This window comes from Poecilia reticulata, chromosome 22, assembly GCF_904066995.2.
Source record: "Poecilia reticulata chromosome 22, P_reticulata-male-v2, whole genome shotgun sequence".
Taxonomy (NCBI): domain Eukaryota; kingdom Metazoa; phylum Chordata; class Actinopteri; order Cyprinodontiformes; family Poeciliidae; genus Poecilia; species Poecilia reticulata.
The window spans coordinates 11,019,024-11,044,307 of record NC_088851.1 but is presented as its reverse complement, the minus strand read 5'-3'; the positions used below and the strand labels follow the sequence as shown (position 1 = coordinate 11,044,307).

Here is a 25,284-nt window from a genome sequence, read left to right as displayed (position 1 = left end):
TTTGTACTCCTTTCATTAAATAATAGTAGAAGTCCATTAGCTTTGGATCCCCACAGATGACTGAGGATAGGTGGTACCTCTCCGTTCCACATTCTGCAGGCACATCAATGGTCTGATTGGCTTGTATTTGGTTTTTCCTGGTCAACCTATGCAGAAAAAACACCAGCACCTTGTTATCAGCCAGGCAGTCTTTTTTCTGCCAGGGTGACCTGCAGCCTGAACAGCGGCGTTCGCACCTCAAATCCAACCATATATTAAAAAGTGAAAATATGCTGGTTGAAAACAGTACCGGTGGAAGGGCAGCCAGGGGGCCGTTGTTCAGGTGCTCAAGGGAAGTGGTTTCACAGTTAGAGCAGGAGTCGTTGTACAACTCTCTCTGTGTCACTGCCAAAAGAGTCCAACCAGACCAGCACAGACTCCAGCAAACATTAGATGTTGTAGTCCTTTCCTACGCCTGATGGCAGCTTCTTCTCCCTCAGCTCCATCAGAACTGGGGAAAGGTCTTTTTGACAAAAAATTCTTGCCGGGCTGACGGACAGCTGAGAGGATCAGATTCCCACAGCAGGGGATGGACTACGCCTCCAGAAAAATCCTTTCCTGAGCGAGACACCGCTTGGTGACGCTCATGTTTAGGATACTCTGGAAAGCAGTGTTCACCCAGCTGTTGTGGAGTTCATTGGAGAACTTGAAGTTCTCCTCCGCTTGTCCTCGTCCTGCAGATGATGTCCTCCCTACATCTGGGATATCCGAGCAAACGCTATCTACTGAATTAACATTAGGGGAACAATAAACTTCGACAGCAATGGAAATCTTTGCATTTAGAGATGGTTTTTGGACAAATGAGCAACTCTGTACGAGGCTGTTTCGTACTCTGTACTGCCTCGTACAGAGGACGAAATGGAGTCCGAGGTCCCAACATCCAACGCCTTTTCAGAACAAACCTGGGTCAGTTTGTTCTTTGGCACTGGATAGAAATAATTTCCAAAACAAATCGTCCTCTTCATCCTGATTGTAACCTTCTTCATTATTCTTACCTGGAAAGAAACGTTCACACACTTTTTTCATCCCAGTAGTCACAGCATATCCAATGTCCCAACCAACCGGGAATATCAGGAGAAAAAGCCTTTTTTCAAAACTGAACATTGTTGGTCTACACAAACCTGAATTGCCAAGAAATGTCTGGATCCTGACTGATGCTTAGAGATTCCAGAAATCAAACATTAGAACTTCTTTGATCTACTGTGATGCACAATGTCTATGATCTCATCACTGAGCTCACTGGACTTCTGGTGCAATGTCTTGCTTCTGATCGTTGCTATGGAAACGATCAGATCAGCTCTGCATGACTCTAGCTGACATAAATAAAACGTTATACTTTTTATTTATTTAACATGAAGAGATTAATAGATTTGTATATGATTTAATTTTTGCTTTTGTGGTTTTCCACACCTGCTGTGGTATAAATGTTCTGAAGCCTTTTATCCACTACTATTTTTAATTACTATTAATTCATTAGGACTATTCATGTATTAATCATTGCACAGCGCTAGGAACAGTCTGTGACTCGTATTATATTTATTTTTCTTAATTTTTGCAGACAATTTATTGCTGCGACTATTTTACCAAACATAAGAAACAAAAGCAGAACATCGATCCAGGCATCCACTTTAGAGGTGAACTACATTTATAAAACATCATATTTTTTTTGTCTACGCTTCTGTAGATCTGCTTTTCATGAGCTCACAGCTTACAGCTCCATATATTGACACACACTCAAATGTAACGAGCATACGTTTTTAGACCTTAATGTGATTGAGGGATTCTGTAGCTTGCTGCAAAGTGCTGCCTGAGAGGTTTTATTCTGTAGTTCAACTATATTGTCACCCGAGATGATTTGCTGTTGTCCTGAGAGATAAGCCAGAGCCACAGTGGAAGACAAGATAAAAGCACCAGATGTTCAGTTTAATCATATTTATTGCATTGCAGATGGAAAAACCTGCACCCTCACAGTGCTCTGATCTCTCTCGCTGCCCATTGCATTTACAAAATGACAAAACCGTGAGCTGAATCTCTGCAGATTACTTGTGTATGGAAATTTATCCACATCATATATATGACTGTGAAAGTCTAAGGCTAAGCCATGACATCTGTTAGAAATGACTCAACCAGAAACAAAAAAGGGGCTTAAGTCTCTATCATGATCGGCGGCAGCGCCAACGAGGGCAATCCTCCGGCACAACAATAGCCGATCTCTGATGCATGCATGGAAGGCACTTAATGTGACCCTATCAGCAGAACTCCACGTTGGAAATAGGCAATAATAACGGCGGGGTTCCTTTGTTTGGAGGAAACGAGTATGGGAACCACACAGAGGAGCTTCAGCCAGTTTAACCCCCTGATGATGGACAGCAGCCAAAGCCTGTATAATCACCCATAGCTGGATTCCAGACCCCCCCCCAACCCTCTCCTCCCTTTCCCTGCAGGAACAAGTTAGCGCTTTCTCACAAATGCTAGCAGGAGTGCACATGTTCATCCTTCTGCGGTAGCCGAGCCACTATTGTTTGCTTAGCCCAGCTGCACTTGAAATGACAGTGATTCAGTTCTGTGGGGAGGATTAAACAGTCACATTCAGTAAGGGAAGCTGCACTGCTCTTTCCTTTCATTCTGCTTTACATACAAGATGCAAAAAATATTGTTTTATAAAGACCCTCTTGGATTCCGAATCACCTCACATTCCCGATCTTCTTTCCACTTCATCTTACTGTCACTGTCCATGAAAATCATCATCCCACCCTGCCTCCAGGGGTCAGAGTTGAAGCTGCTGGTGTTTGATGAGGTGAAGTGAGAAAATGGGAGGCGGAGGCGGGGGGGGGAGAGAGTGGAGGGGATACCTGTACCTTGCTCTGTCGCATCCAAGGACAGGGGATTAAATTCGCCCCCCAGCGTGTTGTTGTCAATCCTTTACCTGCCACAGCAGAGGAAGGAGGAATATTTGTGAGCGTAAGAGAGTGTTCAGCAGTCAAGGTGCGTCTGCAGGCCGAATTAGGCCGTAGATCACTTTTGACAGGACTCCGGCCGTCGTTAGAAACGGGAACGAGCTGCTTTCCGGGGTCACGGTCCTGTGGCCGGTCTTTCGGCGGGTGGCAGAAATGCCACCTCCCCCCCGGCAACAGATTGGTCCGAGAGTGGAAATACGTAGAAAGCCGAGGGGTAAAACTCCTGAACGGGGCTGTCACAACAATCACAGAGTGGGGCTTTGAATCGAGACGTCTTTGTCTTTCGAGTTCTGCGTTTTAGATGTAATTTCCATCAAATATTCAAAGGAGACCAGAGGAAAATCCTTCATTACAAAACAATTCTAACCTCTTGATCTTTTTTGACGTGTTGTCATAATAAAGTCATAAACTTTGGATTTTTTTTTTTTTACTGGGATTGACCGATTCATAGTTTAAGTGGAAGTAAAACAAGTGGGTTTCAATCTCTTTACTAATTAAAATCTAAACAAATTTGGTATTGCAGCTTGCTTTACTCTGATACCCTTGAGACAAATTAATCATCTGACAGTGGAAAGAGTTTGACACAAATAATATCCCATCAGCGTTTCCCTAAACCAGTGGTCCCCAAACTTTTTCCTGTGAGGGCCACATAACGTTTTCCTTCTCTGGTCGGGGGCCGGAGTCAGTTTGTAATAGAAAAAGTGAGATGATTGCAGGAGTGCCTAAATGTAAGAATGTATTGTTTTCCAGAAAGCACAATCAAATAACCCTCTCTGGGATCTTTGCAGAACAAAAGTCAGGAAATAAATAACACTATTAATGAAATAAATAACCAAATAAACCTCTCTGGGTTCTTCACAGAAAAATCCAGGAAGGATTATTATCTGTATTTTCCTAACTATGAGCCACACCGGACTATAAACCACAACCCCAAAGTTTTTTTTTAACCAGTAAACATACACATATAAGCCGCAGTTATCTCTGCCGCTCCAGGTTTTCCACAACGATGCAGCAGCAGCAGAGGGGGGCGAACAGTCAAAATTTGAGTCATAACAGGTCAATTGAATATCACATTTATTACGTTGAAAAAGAAAAAGTTGCCAAGTTTAGATTTTAGTGAACTTATTACGGTCGTTTCCGAACATTAACTGTAACAGTAAAAGTGCTGATCCTTCGTGTTGCTACTAGGATGTGCTAAGAGAAAATGGGCACGTTTTTCTTCTTTAGATTTCAACAGCATCTTGCATCCATTATTGTTGCACTACTGCCATCTACTGGATCCTAATATCTATACCTCAAATTCTCATAATGATCCCAGTATTATTTAAAAAATTGTTAAATAGCATTTCCCCTCAATGCTATTTAACTGATCAACAACATTCTCAAATTTCAATTCCCTATTAAAACCTAATTCCGTTTTAATGGGCGCTTCCTTCTTTTATTTCCAATTTTGACTTCCAATGATTCACTTTGTAATGGTCTCGCTATGGTGTCTTGTACCAAAACTAACCATCAGCCAAACTCCTTTCACACGAGTCAGGATTAATTAGTTCTTCCTTTATTTCCATGTAGAATGGAGTGAAACTGCCAAAACACAAACAACTCAGGATGAGCTCAGAGCAGCTTACAGAAGTGTTTTATATTCAGATACATACATTAGAAGTACAACTGATACAACAGCTACCTCAGAATGTTATGAGCGGCAATGATACGTAACGACCTGAGAAATCTTAGCCGCCTGCTAGTTAGCAATGACGTAGCACATAATCAAATCGCCCGCAGGTATTTCCAAAACTAATTCAATAAACAAGTTACTTATTTTATCATATGTTAACATAAATGCTCATTTTGAAGTATAAACTGCTACTTACAGGCATTGCTTCGAAGAACTCGACCTGAATGCGGCGTTCATAACAGACACGTGTGTTTATCTGCTCTACCGCTACCAACCGTACTGATTACGTAACATAAAAGTTGAGCAGTTCCCTAAAAGTCCAACAGATGGCAGCAATGCGCCATGCAAAACACAAAACACTCTCAGTTTACAGGACACACTTCCTGCTAAAGAGCCCCCTGGTGGTTGAAGAAAAATCTACATATAAACCGGAAAATACAATATATGAAAAAAAATCTGAATGCTTTCTGGTATTGTTCAGGGGGCCGGACCAAATGTGGCGGACCACTGCCCTAAACTTACAGGTGGAGGAAGAAGAGCATTAATCCGAAAGCTACTCAGGTAAATGTAACTAGTTACTACCCACCTCTGCACCAAACACCACATTTTCACAGTAGGAAAGGGTGATGGGAACTTATAGCTGTAATCACAATATTTATATTGATTAAACTGTTTTATTGCTCAGCCTGTTCACCTGTAAATGTATCACCGTCTATAGTGAAAAGCTCATAAATAAGAACGCCGCTCTAAAATAAATATCATTCTATAGTGCAACAGTGCAGCCCTTATTAACTGCATGTTATAATATTTACTGGGCATTTATTTTTGAAAGCAGGAGTTAAAAGTTTCAAAAGTAAAACTGGTAGTTCAAACTAAAACTTGTTCTTTGATTATCGCAACGATTTTTACAGCTTACAGCTTATATATGTATATTTAAGAAACACAAACACAGGTCTGTAAAAATGAAATATTTTAATTGGTGGTTTGATGATTCAGTTTTGCAATCATAAGAAAACAAACCCAGAAAGATGCATACATAAGGGAGGCAGAGACTGCTCACCAATTTAAAAAAAACAAAAAAACAACACAAACAAAAACCAATCCCTTTCACACTTTCTTTAACATGTCTTTAAGAGAAGGATGATGATTTGCTTTATTGTCACAAAGGAAACAATGTTAAGACATCAGATAAACATAACGAAATAATATATTTGAGCATAACCTTTTCTCTGGAATGATGTCAGTAAAAAGCTTTTCTTTTCTTTTACACACGCGAACACACGCACACACACACACGCATACACATACACACGCGCACGCAGACAAACAGTATTTGATTCAAACCTGATTCACTCAAAACTGGAACGCTTGAAACAAAAATAAACCTCCATACATGGAGAATGGGTTTTTGCCTTTTTGCTCTACACCAACAAACGTTGGACTGGAGCCCAAACACACACCAATGCAAGCCCGGCTCTGATTTAGAAGAAGTTATGGGCAAAATGCCAGAAGCTGCGACGTTTTCAAGTCTCCAGTTCCAAAAACAAACAAACAAAAAAAAAAGACAAAGGCGAGGAAGCTGATATGAAAAGGGAGGGTCTCTCCTCCCATATCTGTTTCTCTCTCCCTATTGCATTACTGTGCAAAAATGTTCAAACTGGCGTTGGATGAGTCCTAATACTTTGCATGATCCCTCTGGTTCTTCTCTCCTTCCCATGATGAATCACTCCTGATTTAAAACCAAGCTGATCACACCACCAAGGCAGGATTCTGTGGTGATTAGCCGAGATTAACGGTCCAGGCTTTAAAAGAAACCTGGTTGCATCATGTTTTCCAAAGACGAAGGAAGCAGGATGCCTGCATCCATCATCTAAATGCAGTTTGAATTACAACGCGTAAAAAAAGCCTGTCTTCTTACCAGCATACTTTAACATTCCCCTCCGTTTTCCCTCATATTACTAATTTTAATACCGTCTGGAGTCAACGTATAACAGGAGTGTTTGTTGCTTTACGTGAAACGAACGTACGCAGACAGGCAGCGAACATGTCAAGGACATTTATTTCACTATAAACACACGGCTTTGTTTTTCGCGAGCAGTTCTCCAAGCGTATCCCATTAGCAAAACACGGGGAAAACCCCCCCAGAAGACTAACTGTCGGTGAACAGCAGCTCGCAAAGGTTTTCACTCTCTAAACTTTTAGATTCGTCATAGTAGAAACACAAACTTCAACATTTTTGAGGGGGGATTTCATGTGCTAGACCAAATCAAAGTAATGCACAATTATTAAATGGGAGGAGAAGGACACTTTCTGCAGAGAGCCCGTTGACAGGACAACTACTACTTCTGTGCGCCACACATCTGGTCAGAAGAAAGCCGTTGATGAAAGAAAGTCACAAAAGGAAACTAAAGAAGAATATGCAAATATGTATTGATTTGGAGAGACTTCAGGTAAAAGAATTGGAGCAGTAAATGGTTCAACAAGTCCAGATTGGAGCAGGAAATTTAACATTGCAAAACACAAAGCCTTACCAAGTAATTTTAATCTAGTTTCTCGTGCAAATATCTCAGTGTGTTTGAAACAAGACAAAACTAACTTACTAGTAACTTTTCAGCAGGATGTAGAAGCTCGTTAAGTCAATAATTCCCTAATATTGATGAAAAAATACTAGTTCCACAGGTAGATTATTTCACTTATGGGAAAAATGTCTTGCTATAAATAAAAACAATCTGCCAGCGGAACTAGCACTTTTTCTTCAATGTTAAGAAATTGTCAACTTATTTAATTTTTTGACTTAAAACAATCTCCTGTCATTTGGAAGTTTGTTTTTCTCAAGTGTACCAAGATATTTGCTTTTGCAGCTAATGCATTTCTCTTTTCCTTCTTCTTGCTCCATCACATAAAGTCCTCCCTCAAAAACTTAAAAAGTTTTTAGTTCAAGAGTTGTAGTTACTTTAGCAAGGCACTGCAGCCATCACCTCCATGCCTTAAAGTCTGAGATTCACTTAAAATTGGTTTCCAACACAAACCTTGCAGGGGGGGCGGTGGGGGGAGGATAACACAAGATGCGTCTCTAAATATTTTTTTGAAGATATCTCAAGCATCTACTTCCCGCAGAGATTAATAAAACGCACACCTGGGGCCAAACCAGCTGCCGGCCGCGTGTCAACATCCAGCCCAATAGTCTGTGGAAACTCAACCTCACGCAAACATGTATCTGCACAGGTAAACAAGCCGGGCCCCGTGGGACTGCGGAAATACCTTTGAAGATACGACCAAGCAGCTGCAAAACGGTTTAAAAAAATATAAGCATTTTTTTTTTTTTTTTTTTTTCACAGTAAGGTCTGCACATGGAGGGGTGCAAGGACTGACAGTAATGGGGATATGCTGAGGTTGGAAAGCTGGATTAAAAAGTGCAGATTGGTCATTTTACTGTACAATTAGAAATAGTGTAAAGCTACAGTTGTGGGTTCCGACCAAAACATGGAAAGGAGACAAGAAAAGGACTTGTATGAGTGTGATCTGTCAACAAAAAAAAAACATAGAAATGGCAAGGTAATTGGTCATGAAACGAGTCGTTCACAAACATCCTCTGTCGGTCATTCTCACTATTTACAAAGGCAAACACCAATCTGGCTTCCTGTACACACTATATTTACACACTCTCTCTCTCACACACACACACACACACACACTCACACTCTCTCTCACAAACTCACAAGTAGTCAAAGAAATTACCGTAGTACAATGCAGACTTAATATCTGGCAATAATTATGTTGTCTATAATCCAAGTACATAGAGGCACTGCTACCTCACCCCGTCCGTTCTTCGCGCTGACGAGCTGCAGGTCACCACGGCAACGTTTGCCCTTTAGGAAGGTGGGATAGAGGCTTGCATGAGATGGCTGCTTTTACAACGCAGTCAAGACATAAAAAAAAAAAAGACAGCAGAAGAAGAAGAAGAAGAGGAAGAGAAGCTAAAATGCCACCCACTACATTAAGAGCTTACATTGCCATGGTGACCGGTAGTTCTCCAGCTCCCATTTCAAGCATTTTTGTCCGAGTTAAGGCTTCCAAAGCGCTTGCCACTCGCGCTGCACGGTTCCTGGCAATAACCCACAGCACATTCACTCGCTGCCCCCCCCTCCCCCCCTACCCTGCCACCCCGCCCCACTGCTACTGGTTTCTTCACACCTATGTGAGATTCGGTTCTGTAATTGGCTGCCTTTCTCTGCAGGACTCAGATGCAACAAGTGAAATAAAAAAAATAAATAAAAATTAAAAAAAAAGAGAAAAGGCAAAAGTAATGAACTTGTTAAAGTGACAGGAGCTTTGGGAACCTTTATCAGACACATGGGCGACACCCTTCCTAAAAGAAGCAAAGGCTTCAGTAATGGCTATGGTCCATTATTCATCAATCCAACCCCTTTTTTTTTTGACATATAAAACAATAAAAAAAAAAGAAAAGAAAAGGAATTTTCTTTAGGCAGCAAAGTTGGTCTCAGTGTTATTACAATGTTGCTTTTAAACAAAGCTTAAGGACCAAGACAAAAATAAAAGCATCTTAAAAATAACAAGAAGACGACTGTTGCAGGACACATGTATGCTTCATGGATGAAATGGGTGCTTTATGCAAGCGCAGAGCTTTCATTACACAACTTTCTGCAGTTTTTTTTGTTTTTTTTTCTGCTCCCTGATACGGTCTGTAACACTGTCATACTTTTTATCCTTTGTTCGGAGCATATCCAGTTTCTCTTGATACGGGAGCATCCGGAAAGGATTGCTTGAATCTCACAGACTTGATTTTCCTTTCCTCGTGCTCCACTCCGCTCCCCTTTCCTCCGCCGGGCCGCAGAGGGGGCGAGAGACGCAGGAGAGGAGAAGCCGGGACGTTGTCAGCAACTTCTAAAAATGTTCCGCTCTCCCTCCGCTCAGGAAGTAACGATGATGGCAGAGACAAAGAAACGAGGAAGATGTGGCAGGGTGGCGAAAGGGCAAGCAGGCGCCGATAACAACTGGGCGAACCTCAATAATGAGAGTCGATGCAAGCTACCAGCCTCCGGTTGCTATAGCAACCGCCCCAAGACTGCAAGTCTTGCGGCCCAGATCTGTGGTAGTCTGCGTTTGGTTGTGGTCTTTGAAGGAGGCGGCGCTTTCCGCAAATGCACCTCTCTCTCTCTTTCTCAGTGTGTGTGTGTGTGTGTGTGAGTATGACTTTCACATTATGTATGCATGTCTGTCGTTTGTTCTCGTTCTGTTGCTACCAGCGTTTGATGATCTGGTTCATGTAGTCCTCGGTGGGAAGCCTGGCGCCTGCCTCCTCCGTTCTCCCCCCTTCCTCTCCGTCCTCCCGCTCCTCCCTCTCGCTCCTCTCCCTGTCCCCCTCCTCCAGTGTTGATTGTGAGCTAGCTTGGCCGCGGGAGGGCCACAGGCCGACGCTCAGGCCCTGGCGACTCTGTTGCATGTGGTTCTTGATGCGCTGCTGCCACCGCTCCTGCTGCCGGGTGTACTGGTAGCGCTGCTGGAACAGGTCCTTGGCGTAGTCGTAGAGCTCCATGTCCAGCTCGTTCAGCTCCTCTATGCGCTGCACCTGTGCAGGAGAGACAAGGTCGCCATTTAACGCCTGATCACAGACAGACACGACCTTAAAAGGTGGAAGAGAAAATCCAGCAAAAAAGACGAAACCAGGGTTTGTATACCCCGTCCCCCCAAAAAAAGTAAAATCCAAGCACTTTTCAAGCATTTCCAAGGTAAGTTTTCAAGTTTTTCCAGCACCACATTTGAGATAAAAACATTAGACATTAACTAAAGAAGACGATTTAATCACTAGTTTATTATATTATTCATTACTGTTCATGTCTTGTAATATTATTCTACATTTTACAGCAGAGATAATGTAAACTAAAATATAATAAAATTATATGTTTTGAAATGTGTCTCTTACACACACACCCAACACACTTGACTGGTCCTAGAAAGGTGCAAAATATACATCTTAAAATTTAGTTTTCTGGAACTTACAAAGACGTAAGAAACACAAAGAGTAATTTCTGCTTCAAATCCTAATTTAAAAGATATCAGTTCTCTGTTCAGAACATTTTGAACAATTAGTTTTTTTATTATTTGTTTAGTCCGTTTCATATTTATACGATGGGAACTTTTCCAGAAAAAGAGCAACCTGCAAAATGCATGTTGCCTTCATTTTACTTTAAAAAAAATAAGTATGCAGCAACAACACAAGCAAGACAGCAAGAAACAAAATGTAGAATTTAATACAAAAACCCCCCACAAAAATAAATGGTAGCTGTGTAAACGACTTCTCCAAATGAATAAAAAATTAATAAAAGCTGGAGTATATAAAAGCATAGAGCTTAGCTAACTGAGCTCAAAACTGACAGAAATGACATCAAACATTAAACTCCACATGCAGATGTTTCATCTGTCTGTCCCTGAAACACAACGTCATACATGTGTGTCCCATGAACTCATTTCCATCTCAGCAAGGTTTTTTGTGAAAAAAGTGGCTCTGTCAGAAAGCTGGGAATTGACATTTCGGCTTGCTTTGTATTAAAAAATAATGGACTGGTACGAAGAGACGTTAAGTCATATTATTCAAAGCAAATCTTAAGGTCTTATTTTCTTTTTTGAGAGTAAAGTCCAAGGCAACTTCTATGTTTCTTGTCCAAAGTCCTTGGGGCATGTCCAAGACAAATCTCAGTTCTTTCATCGAGTATTTGGGGGAAATGTCTAAACAGAATCTAAAATCTTTAGTACCAACTCCGAATGAAGGATTCAGCCTATTTAGGGCACTTCCAAGTTGAGTCTTTGAGGGGCAAAACCTGAGTCCTGGAAGGGTAGGCTCAAGCTAAGACTCAAGTCTTTATTCCTAAGTCTGAAGTGTTCAAGTCAAGTCTTCGAGTCTTGGATTGGCAAGAACCCAAGACTTTGAGGGACAAGACCAAGCAAAGTCTTTTTTTCTCCCCAAGACCAGGTCAAGCCATTGGCATTCAAAGGGCAAAGTGAGGTGTGAATCATTGAGGCAGATGTTCAAGTCAAGGTTCAGGTAATTTTGCTCCATTTCTGTTGTGTTTACGGGACAAGGTCTCAAGTCTTATAATGCTAAGTTTAAGTCAGGCATCAAGACTGAGGGGCAAGTTCAAGTCATGCCTACAGTCCCAATTATGACTAAGCAACTAGTCCTAAGTTCAAGTTCAAATCAACTTCCTACAATGTAAAAGGACAACTCCAGGCCAACAATCAAGTTTATTGTCTTAAGTTTATGATTTGAGCCTTTAGTCCCAAAGACCCAGTGAAGTCTGTGACCAACATGTTCACGTAAGATCTGAAATCTTTGAGAAATTTAATTCTTTTGACCCGAGTCTCAAGTCTTTTTTTGAGTAAATGTAAGTACGATTACAGTGTCAGTGTTGAGTCTCCAACTCTGTGCTCAGAAAGGCAATTAGAGGCAGAGTGGTGATGCCCTCTGAAGGATTAGTGAAAAGCTGTTGTTTCCAGGCTCCAAACATTGAACATTTGATCTTGCCAATCATTTCTGTAAAGAGTCCCATGAATTGTTCGAGTTGAAAAGTAAAAGTGACCCAAGAACGACCCGATGAAATGGATTTAGCGAGAAAGTGGTGAAAAACGAGCCGCTTTTAACAGGAAACACTGTGATTTCAGGTATCCTGGTTTGTAATTCAGGAAATGTGATTGTGGAAACTGGCCATAATTGCAGCCAAGACCTCTAGAGAAAGATGAACCTCCAAGAGCTTGTACAGGCAATGTAGAAACAACAGAAACACGATCACGCTAGCTTGTGCGATGCAGCTGGCTTTGCTGCAATGTGCCATCAGCCGTGCGAAAATCAAATACAGAGGGAGAAATGTGTTTAATTAAGAGGATCCCTTTGAAACCTCTGATCAGCTGCGAGATTGTGATTTGCGAGCAATGTGTGTGAAAACAGAGGGAGGCGACATGTTGCGTCCATGTTTGGAAATTAGAGCTTTGGATTGCAGCGTGAAGGACGCTGATGCGAACCCAGATGGCTTTAAGGAGTCAAAGTCTTCATCCATCAGTGAGAGGCAATCAAATCAACGAGAAACAAGGTTCAATCAGCCTCATGGAGTCGCATGGACTTTGAACTCATGATGGGTAAGGAGTTAACTTTTCATGGCTTCACAAAAGAGTTTAGGAGAAATATTGTCTTTTTTTAATCTGCAGCCTACTTATTTGAGAGCTGTCTGTTTCACACAATGGTCTCTGAAATTAGATCTCATAGAAATGCTAATTTTAAAAACAATTTTTTAACAAAAAAATACCACATGCAGACTCCCCACATGCCCTACTCCAAACCATTACAATGAGATTTTTTTCCCTCCTTTTTATGCAAACCATCGGTCCACCTTTTGAGTCTGGCAGCTATGCATATTTTATTCTCTCTGAGCAGCCCGGTTTGATGTTTAAATCACCACGCCGCAGTGTACTGGAGGTAGGGTTTTTTTCTCTCTCTCTCGCTCTTTTTTTTTTTTTTTTTTGCAGAGAAATTGAGCTAAAGAACGCCCACACTGGGCCAATCAAAGTGTGAAGAACTGGTTTGAAGCCGATGTCTTTTAAACAGTTAAAGTTATCTCAGTCCGTTTCACAGCAATCCATGACCGGAGTGTTTACCTTCTGTCTTCCCGTTCAGACTTTTATTCTGCATTCATCTCCTCTTCAAGGATATGTTTTCATGTTTTTCTGCGAATATTTACTTTCTTCTTTAAGAGCAGCTCAAATGAAAGAAATACCTGATTTAATCTCAAAATGCAGACTGCGCTGTTATAATCGCAGTAATTAAACGAGGTAAATAAATTGGACTTGCCTTGGAAATAAAAGTGTGGCAGAAAGCAGTTCAGAGAGAGTATTTACGCCGGTTGGTATTGGCAATGTGTTGGTGGCACTGACCGTAGCGTTGTCCAGGTCCACCCCTGCAGCCCGGGTGCTGTTGTACTGCATGAAAGGCCTGATGAAGCGCAACCTGAAGGTTCGTTCAAAGAGGAACTGCGTTTTCCTCTGGTACTCTGTGAGTCCGAAGAAGGCCATGTCTCGCAGGTTCTTCTTGGCCGACTCTAGCAGAAGCTGGGCCCTCTTCTTCTCTGGAACCGTGGACATGTTGTAGCAGCCGACCAGGCTCAAGTCGGCCAGCATGCGGACCTGTGGGCAGGGGTAGCATGTTACAAAAACATTTACTTAACTCCATCAGTTCTATCCTCATCGCTACTGGGAAAAAGGCATCCCCACAGCATGATGCTCCCACCTCTCTGTTTCACAACAGGGACGCGTTCAGAGTGATACAAATAAACAATAACCCATTAAATTGCATGATAAATTAAACCATTTTAGACCATTTCCATTTGCATGATTGTTTTTCTAGTGTCTTTCACTCTTTTTTTTTTTTTTGGGAGGGAAACATCGTTTACAAACACTTCAGTATCCATTTTATTTGTTGATTCGGTTGTTTTGTTTATGCAGTTTGTATATTTAAAATATCTTCTTGTTCCAGTGTTAAACGTTCATTAGGAATGAAAGTTTATTGAGTTTTAACAGGGTGTGCCTGCATTATTATGCCATTATTTTTACATAACTTGAAAATGGTCTCAAAACACAGTACAGTTCATCACAGCTTCTGGGACAATTTCTCGTCCAGCAAAATTTGTTATTGTGACAGAGCAAAATACAAATTATATTTTTAATAAACATTTTTCACATAATATTTTGCATGTTTGCCAAATTGTACGGCAGCCCAGAAAGGCCAAGAAAATACAAAAGCCACACTGGAAGTTACACTAGCAAGTTTAGCAAAACTACCAAAGGGGCATCTTGTAAAAATGTTGTTTCATCTTCAGGAGCTCCTTTTTCAGACACAGTCATTGCTCAGCCTGTTATTTTAGGTGGATGAACAGCTTATGTAGTCTTGCTTCTGTTGGTTTACTATTGTAAACACAGGTCAAACAGGTTTGACACAGGTCAAACAGGTGACCTGTGTCACCTGTTTGGTGACACAGGTCACCAAACAGCATTGGATTGGATTTGCATTGGATTTCATTTAGGTGTCAGAGTAATGGGGGTTTGAATACACATTCCCCACTTTTCACCAAGTGTGCTCCCCCCCCCCACTTGACTATTATGAAATATCTTTAGTACAACTCCTTCAGAAAGCGCTCTTCATCGCAAAATCAAGCGCATTTAGTGCATATTGCAAAACAGGAAAATGAGGAAAAAGTCCAGCTGACAACATCATGTACACCTTAGCCTGCAGGTTCAACAGGATGCGTCCTGTGTACGGTGCGGATGAAAGTCACAGGAGGCTTAATAAACCCCCCTCAGGTCCAGATGAGATAAGCTGGGCAACACAATGAGGTGGGAGACAGAAATGGCACGAGGGAAAAAAAAAAGAAAGGTGTGAATTTGCTATTTTTATGGCTAGAGGGCAAACGTCTGAGTACGCCAAGGTGTGTGAGAGTGTGTGTTTTATACATTATACCAGTCTTTTTTTCAGGAAAGAGGAGAAAAAAGTCAAACTAAAGATCAAATTTCCTTTTTTAAGAATATTCAACACATAATCCAATTTTCCAGAGAAAACTCATTTCCTGTGTCGTCATCTTCAAGTGAAACCAGCTGCAGGTGCAAGCTAGCAGGTCATAAATCATGCAACAACTCCCACCCTCCTGGAGCTTAGCCTGTACCGTGTTTGTTTTTATTTTTATTTTTATTTTTTTGTGTTGTTTCATTATACGTCAGCTAATTGCTGCGTACCTGTCTGTTGTTGGCCAGGTTGTACGGACAGTCCATGAACTGCTGCAGCGTGCACCCCGACCAGTCGGAGCCTTCGTAGCAGGAAGGCAGCTCCTCGGGCGTCGGGGTTCGGCCGTCGCACATGTGCAGGGAGGTTTTCCACGTGGCTCCCCGCTGCACGTGCCTCCACTCGCTGAGGTAGCGGGACACGGGGTCCCTCAGCAGAGTGATGTAGTAAAACTTCCTGTTTGGTGACAAAAAGAGAGGGAAGATGGAGGGGGTAGGGGGGATACAGATAAGAATTCATTTTCATAAAACATTGAAAGTGACGTGAAAGACATTCATTCAAACATCATTTTCAGTACATTTTATAAATAAGGTGAGATTTCTACAGGAGAACCAGGAGGAAAGGATAAGTAGACGGACAAATGAACAGACGGACTGACAGATCCAGAAATGGAGAGATGGATGCAACATTTAGAGAATGTTATAAGAAAACAGTCAGAAAATGTAAAACCTTAAATTAAATTCCAGTTAGAGTTTCTTGACTGTAAGGATTAGATGATTCTGATCATACAAACAACCAACCTTTACTAGGAAAGTGAAGTAAAGAAGGATTTTACTTAAAATTAAGGAAACTTATAAACCTCCCTCACAGTCCTCTTCATGAGACTGTCATAAACAGAGTGTCTTCAGTCAGAGGCTTCTTCAAATTCGGTGCAATACAGACCGCTACAGTACAATAACTCTTTAATTAAATGAGTCACAATAACTTTTAATTTCCCTTTGGAATCAATAAAGTCTTTCTGAATTTGATCAGTTTCTCAATTTTATCGAATCAAGCAGTTTCAATAAATTAAGTTAAAACCACAAAGACCACAGAAACGTCTGCCAAAAAACAGATGCAATTCCGCCATTAGCCATGTGGAGGCACTGTTTGCAAGAGTTTACATTGAAAGTTCATTCTCCACCAACCCAACTCCAAGCACAGAGACTGAGGTCCTCATATGTTATTTTTATTTAGCAGAAACCGCTTTCTGATGCAGAAAAAGTGTGTGTCTGGAAGACAGGAAGTGAAAGTAAAAAATGAGCAGGAAGCGGAGGAGGAGAAGGAGAAAGAGGACACAGTTTATGCGTATCGCAGTGGATGATCGACTCGGCATCCGAGAACCACACCGCGCAGGAAACAGAAAGTTGCTGGCATTAGCACGCCTCCCTCTGCAGCGCACATCTCCAGGCTGCAAGGCTCGGTGTCTACAACACCCTTCCTCCTGCTTCACACTGGCGTCGAAACATTACGTCTTCCTCAGAGAGATGACTCACGCGGCATCGTGAGGTTCGGATGGGACCGCTTCGGTGGTTTATGTGTGATAAGTAATGGTGCGTGGAACGGCCTCGATGTCTCTCTGGAGGGGGGTGGAGGGGACACTCCCCCTTGAGTGGAAACCTTTCCAGGTCCCAACACCCATGCTAATTACTGCGGTCCAATCAGTCAACGCATCCTCATTAACGACGCACGCACAGAACTTTAATGTGGATTGGTTATGTTTGAGTATGAGCTCGCCGGTCTTGTGAGAAATTCTGTTCCCCTGAGAAAATCTGTTCCCCCTGTGTCGGGAGCGCGCATTGCAGCCAGAGAAGTAGATCCGGCGGATCTGACCATATTCACGGCGCTTCTGATCGATTTCTCGGTAAAACCACTCATATGATCACGTCACTGTTGTAACTTTCAGTTTAATCGGCAGCTATCAAAATAAAAATACATACATAAATAAACGAGGTCTTGTGTGGAGGTCTTTTTACGCTGTTTTGTGTTATTTTAAACGCGAAGTGAATCGATCTTTTTTCAGCTTTTGTCTCGTAAGCCTGACAAATAAGTCAGTCAACAAACACAGGTTTCCAACACGTTGTGTGCATTTATAATTTTTCATTTCTCATAAAGGAGGAGGAGGGAAGCTGACCGATAGCAGGGCAAAAAAATAAAGACTTCCTGAAAAGATCAGAGTGTAAACGTTTTGGTAAATCCCGTTCTAATGTAAAATATGACATTACTGGATTAAGGAAATGTCTAGTATGGTATCACACATAATATTTTTTAAGAATTTGGAAACAGGTGCTTTTTATTTCACAAAGGTATTGGAGGGGAAGAGGAGAAGATGGATATTTCAGCTGCCTGAAATAATGTGTTTGCCCTCTATAAAATGGAAACAAATTAATTTACCTGCAAGTCTTTTGCTGTGTTTATTCCCCTTATGATAAATAAGAAATCCTGCAAGTTTGAAAACATTTGCTCTTTTGCCAAAGTCAGGATGGGGGAACAAAATATCTTAAGCGCCTGATAAAATCTGTTCCCCCTCTCTAAAATGGAAACAACTTAATTTACCTAAAAAGTCTTTTACTGTGTTCATTCCCCTTATAATCAATAAGAAATCCTGCAAGTTTGAAAACATTTGCTCTTTTTTTGCCAAAGTTTGGATGGGGGAACAAAATATCTTAAGCACCTGATAAAATCTGTTCCCCCTCTCTAAAATGGAAACGCATTAATTTACCTGCAAAGTCTTTTACTGTGTTAATTCCCCTTATGATCAATAAGAAATCATGCAAGTTTGAAAACATTTGCTCTTTTATTGACAAAGTTAGGATGGGGGAACAAAATATCTTAAGAGCCTGATAAAATCTGTTCCCCCCCTTAAAATGGAAACAAATTAATTTACCTGAAAAGTTTTTACTGTGTTAATTCCCCTTATAATCAATAAGAAATCCTGTGATTTTCATAACATTTGCTCTTTTTTTGCCAAAGTTAGGATGGGGGAACAAAATATCTTAAGCGCCTGATAAAATCTGTTCCCCCTCTCTAAAATGGAAACACATTAATTTACCTGAAAAGTTTTTACTGTGTTAATTCCCCTTATGATCAATAAGAAATCATGCAAGTTTGAAAACATTTGCTCTTTTATTGACAAAGTTAGGATGGGGGAACAAAATATCTTAAGAGCCTGATAAAATCTGTTCCCCCCCTTAAAATGGAAACAAATTAATTTACCTGAAAAGTTTTTACTGTGTTAATTCCCCTTATAATCAATAAGAAATCCTGTGATTTTCATAACATTTGCTCTTTTTTTGCCAAAGTTAGGATGGGGGAACAAAATATCTTAAGCGCCTGATAAAATCTGTTCCCCCTCTCTAAAATGTAAACAACTTAATTTACCTGCAAAGTCTTTTACTGTGTTAATTCCCCTTATGATCAATAAGAAATCATGCAAGTTTGAAAACATTTGCTCTTTTTTGCCAAAGTTAGGTTGGGGGAACAAAATATCTTAAGTGCCTGATAAAATCTGTTCCCCCTCTCTAAAATGGAAACACATTAATTTACCTGCAAAGTATTTTACTGTGTTCATTCCCCTTATGATCAATAAGAAATCTTGCAAGTTTGAAAACATTTGTCCTTTTTTTGCCAAAGTTTGGATGGGGGAACAAAATATCTTAAGCGCCTGATAAAATCTGTTCCCCCTCTCTAAAATGGAAACACATTAATTTACCTGCAAAGTCTTTTACTGTGTTTTTAAAATATTTGCACTTCATTGTGTGATTTAAACTATCTGTCCATGGCTACCTTATATTAATAAAATATTTGGCTTAACATAAAGCAAAAAGTGATAAACAACCTGCCAAACACCGAGCGGACATGGATATTTCCATAATTGATTGAAGGAATAGTGTCACGTGATTTTTGACTTTCCAGAAAACACCGTATGTCTTTATATTGTAATCTACTTTGTTAGATGCAATATCAGAAACATTTTTTACTAAATTTGTTGATAAATATTTAAACATAAAATACATTTAATAAAGATTTTGAAACAGTTATATTAATTTAAACCATTTTGGACTTCAAACTTTATATGGAAAAATAATAAAGAATTAATAGAATTTATTTATTTATTCCAATGTCACGGGGAGAATGGATTACTCCAGACATTTAAAATAAACAGTTCCCCCGCTTTAACACTTTAAAATAAAGAGCAAATGTTATGACAATCACAGGAAATATTGTTGATAATAAGAGGAATGAAAACAGTAAAAGACTTTTCAGGTAAATTAATGTGTTTCCATTTTAGAGAGGGGGAACAGATTTTATCAGGCGCTTAAGATATTTTGTTCCCCCATGCTAACTTTGTCAAAAAAAGAGCAAATGTTATGAAAATCACAGGAATTCTTATTGATGATAAAAGGAATGAAGATAGTAAAAGACTTTTCAGGTAAATTATTTTGTTTCCATTTTAATGGGGGGAACAGATTTTATCAGGCACTTAAGATATTTTGTTCCCCCATCCTAACTTTGGCAAAAAAAGAGCAAATGTTTTCAAACTTGCAGGATTTCTTATTGATCATAAGGGGAATGAACACAGTAAAAGACTTTGCAGGTAAATTCATGCGTTTCCATTTTAGAGAGGGGGAACAGCTTTTATCAGGCGCTTAAGATATTTTGTTCCCCCATCCTAACTTTGGCAAAAAAGAGCAAATGTCTTCAAACTTGCAGGATTTCTTATTGATCATAAGGGGAATTAACACAGTAAAAGACTTCGCAGGTAAATTAAGTTGTTTCCATTTTAGAGAGGGGGAACAGATTTTATCAGGCGCTTAAGATATTTTGTTCCCCCATGCTAACTTTGTCAATAAAAGAGCAAATGTTATGAAAATCACAGGAATTATTGTTGATGATAAGAGGAATGAACACAGTAAAAGACTTTTCAGGTAAATTAATGCGTTTCCATTTTAGAGAGGGGGAACAGATTTTATCAGGCGCTTAAGATATTTTGTTCCCCCATCCAAACTTTGGCAAAAAAAGAGCAAATGTCTTCAAACTTGCAGGATTTCTTATTGATCATAAGGGGAATTAACACAGTAAAAGACTTTTCAGGTAAATTAATGTGTTTCCATTTTAGAGAGGGGGAACAGATTTTATCAGGTGCTTAAGATATTTTGTTCCCCCATGCCAACTTTGTCAATAAAAGAGCAAATGTTATGAAAATCACAGGAATTATTGTTGATGATAAGAGGAATGAACACAGTAAAAGACTTGGCAGGTAAATTTATTTGTTTCCATTTTAAAGGGGGAACAGATTTTATCAGGCGCTTAAGATATTTTGTTCCCCCATCCTAACTTTGGCAAAAAAAGAGCAAATGTTATGAAAATCACAGGAATTATTGTTGATATATAGAGGAATGAACACAGTAAAAGACTTTTCAGTTAAATTAATTTGTTTCCATTTTAGAGAGGGGGAACAGATTTTATCAGGCGCTTAAGATATTTTGTTTCCCCATCCTGACTTTGTCAAAAAAAAGAGCAAATATTTTCAAACTTGCAGGATTTCTTATTGATCATAAGAGGAATGAATACAGCAAAAGACTTGCAGGTAAATTAATTTGTTTCCATTTTATAGAGGGCAAACACATTATTTCAGGCAGCTGAAATATCCATCTTCTCCTCTTCTCCTCCAATACCTTTGTGAAATAAAAAGCACCTGTTTCCAAATTCTCAAAAAATATTATGTGTGATACCATACTAGACATTTCCTTAATCCAGTAATGTCATATTTTACATTAGAACGGGATTTACCAAAAAGTTTACACTCTGATCTTTTCAGGAAGTCTTTATTTTTTTGCCCTGCTATCGGCCAGCTTCCCTCCTCCTCCTTTATGAGAAATGAAAAATTATAAATGCACACAACGTGTTGGAAACCTGTGTTTGTTGACTGACTTTTATTTGTCAGGCTTACGAGACAAAAGCTGAAAAAAAGATCGATTCACTTCGCGTTTAAAATAACACAAAACAGCGTAAAAAGACCTCCACACAAGACCTCGTTTATTTATGTATGTATTTTTATTTTGATAGCTGCCGATTAAACTGAAAGTTACAAAAGTGACATGATTATATGAGTGGTTTTACCGAGAAATCGATCAGAAGCGCCGTGAATATGGTCAGATCCGCCGGATCCACTTCTCTGGCTGCAATGCGCGCTCCCGACACAGGGGGAACAGATTTTCTCAGGGGAACAGAATTTCTCACAAGACCGGCTCTGACTTTTCTGGGGAAAGGACACGGGCCAGGAAGACGCTGCCTTCCTCCCCGGCACGCAACATGTCAGAGGAATGTTTGCAGAGGGAATTTTTTGTGCTGACAGGACTCGATGTAGTCTGTTGGCTTATACAAGCAGACCCCCCCCACCTCACACAGACAGACACACTCTATATGCTTTCACGCCTTGCACGTCTTCATATTTTGTTACATTGCAACCACGGAATTTAATTCTGAATGGAATAACTACGGAATTGGATTGAAAATCATTCATGGTTTGTTAGGTTTTACGACTGATAATCAATGCAAGTGTTTACATCCGGTAACTAAAACTGAGTGCATTATGTTTGGAATATAACACACGGTTCATTCAGATTTATCAGAAACAAAATTTCAAGCCCTGCAATAGGCTATTAAGGCTTAGACTTTGACTAGGTCATTCTAAAACACGAGTATGCTTTACAATATCCCACATCCACAATCATAACATCGTGGATGTGTGATTAGTCTCGCCTGAAAGTGAACTTTTTGTTCAGATTCTTTTTACAATGGTTGTCTTCTTGCAGCTCTTGCATAAACAGAAGATTCATATATATACAGCTAATTCTTATTCATATCAACATATTCTCTCCTGGCTGTCATTGGTCCTCTGCTCACCCCAACCAGCCACACCTTTAAACACATGTAAAGCTGAATGCCACATTAAGGAGTCTGCAAGGGTGGAGTGCCTTTTATTGTAATCCTAGTTTGCTTCTGTTAATCTTTAGTTAGGAAGGTAAGTTATTATCATTTGGTTTATTTGTTTTAAATAGGTAAGCTTGGTTTATATATTTCAGGATGGATCATCTTCATGTTATGATCTGGCCACCCAAAGGCATGTCAGAACGTGAACTCTGCTTACTAAATAGGCGACTTCCAGCAAGCAACTGGTTGCACTGGATTTTATATGTGGGTGTTCAAGTAAAGAGGATTGAAACTCCACATGCATGACTTTGTGTTGGTCTCTCCCTTAAAATCCAACCTAGAAAAATGCAATGTTGTTTGTGGTTGGAACATGATGAAATGTGAAAAAGCAGAAAAAGAGTGACGCGCAAACAGTAGCCATTTCTCAGTATTGGGGGAAGAAACACAAGATTGGGTAGATCCTGGTCAGAGCTTTTCCTGGTAGCTCGAGCGGCAGCAAAATAAACCCTAACCTGATTTGGCATGAGAGAAGGCTTGATCCATGCAAATGAAACAAATGAAGTAGCGGCAGGGGGATCACGGAAAATAAAACGACTGAAGCTTCAATCCGGTGGCAGCTGGGAGGATCCCGGACAACCAGCCCAGACGGACCCTCAATCCCCGAGCATAGACACGAGTTTCCAAACTCCAAATCCCATCAATCTAAACCTAAAATCTCATCCTACTACCCCCTTCACCTCCATGTCTAATAAAAAAAAAAAAGAAAAAAAAGCCCAGCCTAACCGGAGCCTGCAGGAGAGCGGGGGTACATTATGGAGATTCCTATGATGACATTATCAGCATTCTTAACACTCCCCAGAGTGCCGTGTGTGTTTGTGTGCCAGTTCATGAGCCTGCTGTGGGTTTCAGAGCAAGAATACGCCTATTAAATCAGTGATGACATTTCCCCCCTCTTGGCTCCCATTCCACAAAAAAAGAGAGAAAAAAAAAAATCACGGTGCTGTTTGGGCCTCGCTACACAGACTGGAAGAAAGTGAGGAAGATAGAGAAAGAGTGAGAGTGAAAGAGTGAGAGAGAGAGTAAAAAACAGAGAGGAAGACAGGAAAAAGAAAAAGTACGAAGGAGGCGGCGGAAGAGAATTTCAATTAGTTTTTTTCTAATACTGTGAAAGCAGTGAGGGCCCCGAGCCCAAGTGATTTATCAAAGTTATGGCTCTCACTATAATGAAGGCTCAGGCATATTACCACACTAAATAAATAAATAACATGCACGCAAACCCACTCACTCACACACACACACACACACACACGCACACACACACACACACACACACGTAAGCAAGCAAGCCTCCCCGTCGTGTCTGCTGGGTCAGACAGACTGCAGAGTCGGTGTCGTGGAGGCTTTCTCGCCTGGGAAAGATCTAAATGTCTGGCCTTGGACTTAGATCCCTTTGTAATGAGGTTTTAACCCACAAACATCCACTCGCTCACCAGGAAAGTCTGCTCCCAATCACTCAAACACACGCACACACACACACATTTCCTCCTTGAAAGGCAGCGGAGCGTTACAGCAGATATTTCACCACGACGACAGGTGATCTCGCCTGTCAATTTAACCTCAAAGCTAATACGCAGCGCTCTTTGAGTCTCACTGTACACATTTAGGAACATCAGCGTCTGACTGAGCGCGGGAATTTGCAGTCGGGGCACAGCACCCTGTATCGCCCTCTCCCAGACTATATTTACGTGCCGCACATTTTTCATTAAGTCTCCCAAGAAAAAAAAAAAAAACGAATAAATAAACGAAATAAACGCAGAGTACCAGAGCAGCATAAAACCTCACACGTCAAATATCAAAAGAGTGCATTCTTTGCCTTATTGATTCAACCCATCAGACTAATTGTGTGAGGGAGCTGGAAGGAAACAAAAATCAAATCTTTGGCTAGGTGTGATGAGGCTACTGACTGGAGCATTGCCAAGCTGGAGCAGAGAAGACAACCGTTTTGGCTTTTGTCTCACTTTTTCTATTTCTTTTTCCCGTTGATAATTTTTTAATGAACTCGGCACTGAGAGTGTAAGCGTGCCATGGCGCCATTTAGAGCAAAAAAGAAAGGAAAAAAAAAACCTACCAATCATTTGCCTCAATTTCTTCATCTCAGGGCTTTTTGCCCTCCTTCTCTCACCAACGCTGCACTTCTATGTGTTGTAAAGAAGCAAGATTTAGTTGCTTCTGTGCTTTAGTTCTTACATAATTAGCATTAATAAATGGCAAAAAAAAAGTACAAAAAAAGAGCAATAAAAATTGCTGAAGAAGTTTTGGTGGTGCGTAGGGCTGGGTCATAAATTGGTTTTAGCAATTCATCTAATTGTCTGTTTTTGAAAATTTAATTTTTGAAAAATCTGTTTTTTTTCTCTCTCTCTCTCTCACAAATGCACTCCTTGGGTTTCATAGAGCCCAGTGACATCAGTCAGCTCAAAGACATCCATCTTTTTTGACAAGTATATTTTACACCCATCTATTTACTTGGACTTTGAATTCCGGTCAAGTGAAATTAGAGATGACTGAAATAAAATCCAGTTTTGAACACATTTGCTCTCTTTTGTAATTTCTTTTTAAGACAAGAAATGAAACAAAAACATTGATTAAATCAGATTTGGTAAAATAAAATCTGATTTTATTTTTAAAACATAATGGCCATTCATAATGGTGGAGTTTAAACACCCATCATGTTATTTTAAAGTAGTGGTTCTGGTCCAATAAACATCAGATTTAGTTTTGACCAATCACAGGTTGACTTTCTACCTATGCAATTACCTAACTATGAAATATTGGGCCTTTATTTTGAAGGGCAACCAGCAATCGCTTTTCATCACTAGCGTCGTACGCTTTGTCATTTGGAATCTACTTCTGCAATAGCCAAACTAAATTAAGGCTTTAATGTCAGGAGTAAATAAACTTTATTTTTAAAGTAAATCAGAATACCTTTTTATCTGGATTAAACCTATCAGGGATTTGAATTGTTAACTTATCCATTAAAAAGTCACACTCCCATTTTGAAAAGTGTTTGAGGTTTAGTT

The 25,284-nt window shown here is 40.2% G+C and overlaps 2 protein-coding genes across 3 annotated transcripts in view; both read right to left on the bottom strand.

Annotated features, from left to right (window-relative positions):
• The window catches only part of uggt1 (UDP-glucose glycoprotein glucosyltransferase 1), a 278,967-nt gene that overhangs the window by 31,006 nt on the left and 222,677 nt on the right, over positions 1 to 25,284 (bottom strand). The gene's annotated exons all lie outside the window — the stretch shown is intronic.
• The window catches only part of hs6st1a (heparan sulfate 6-O-sulfotransferase 1a), a 71,584-nt gene continuing 51,926 nt past the window's right edge, over positions 5,627 to 25,284 (bottom strand). The window contains exons 2-4 of the mRNA XM_008402692.3: positions 15,466 to 15,688; positions 13,615 to 13,863; positions 5,627 to 10,261 (exon numbers count right to left, since the gene is read on the bottom strand). Of these exons, the coding sequence (XP_008400914.1) occupies positions 9,932 to 10,261; positions 13,615 to 13,863; positions 15,466 to 15,688 (802 nt within the window). The 3' untranslated portion in view covers positions 5,627 to 9,931. The remainder of the gene's footprint in view (positions 10,262 to 13,614; positions 13,864 to 15,465; positions 15,689 to 25,284) is intronic.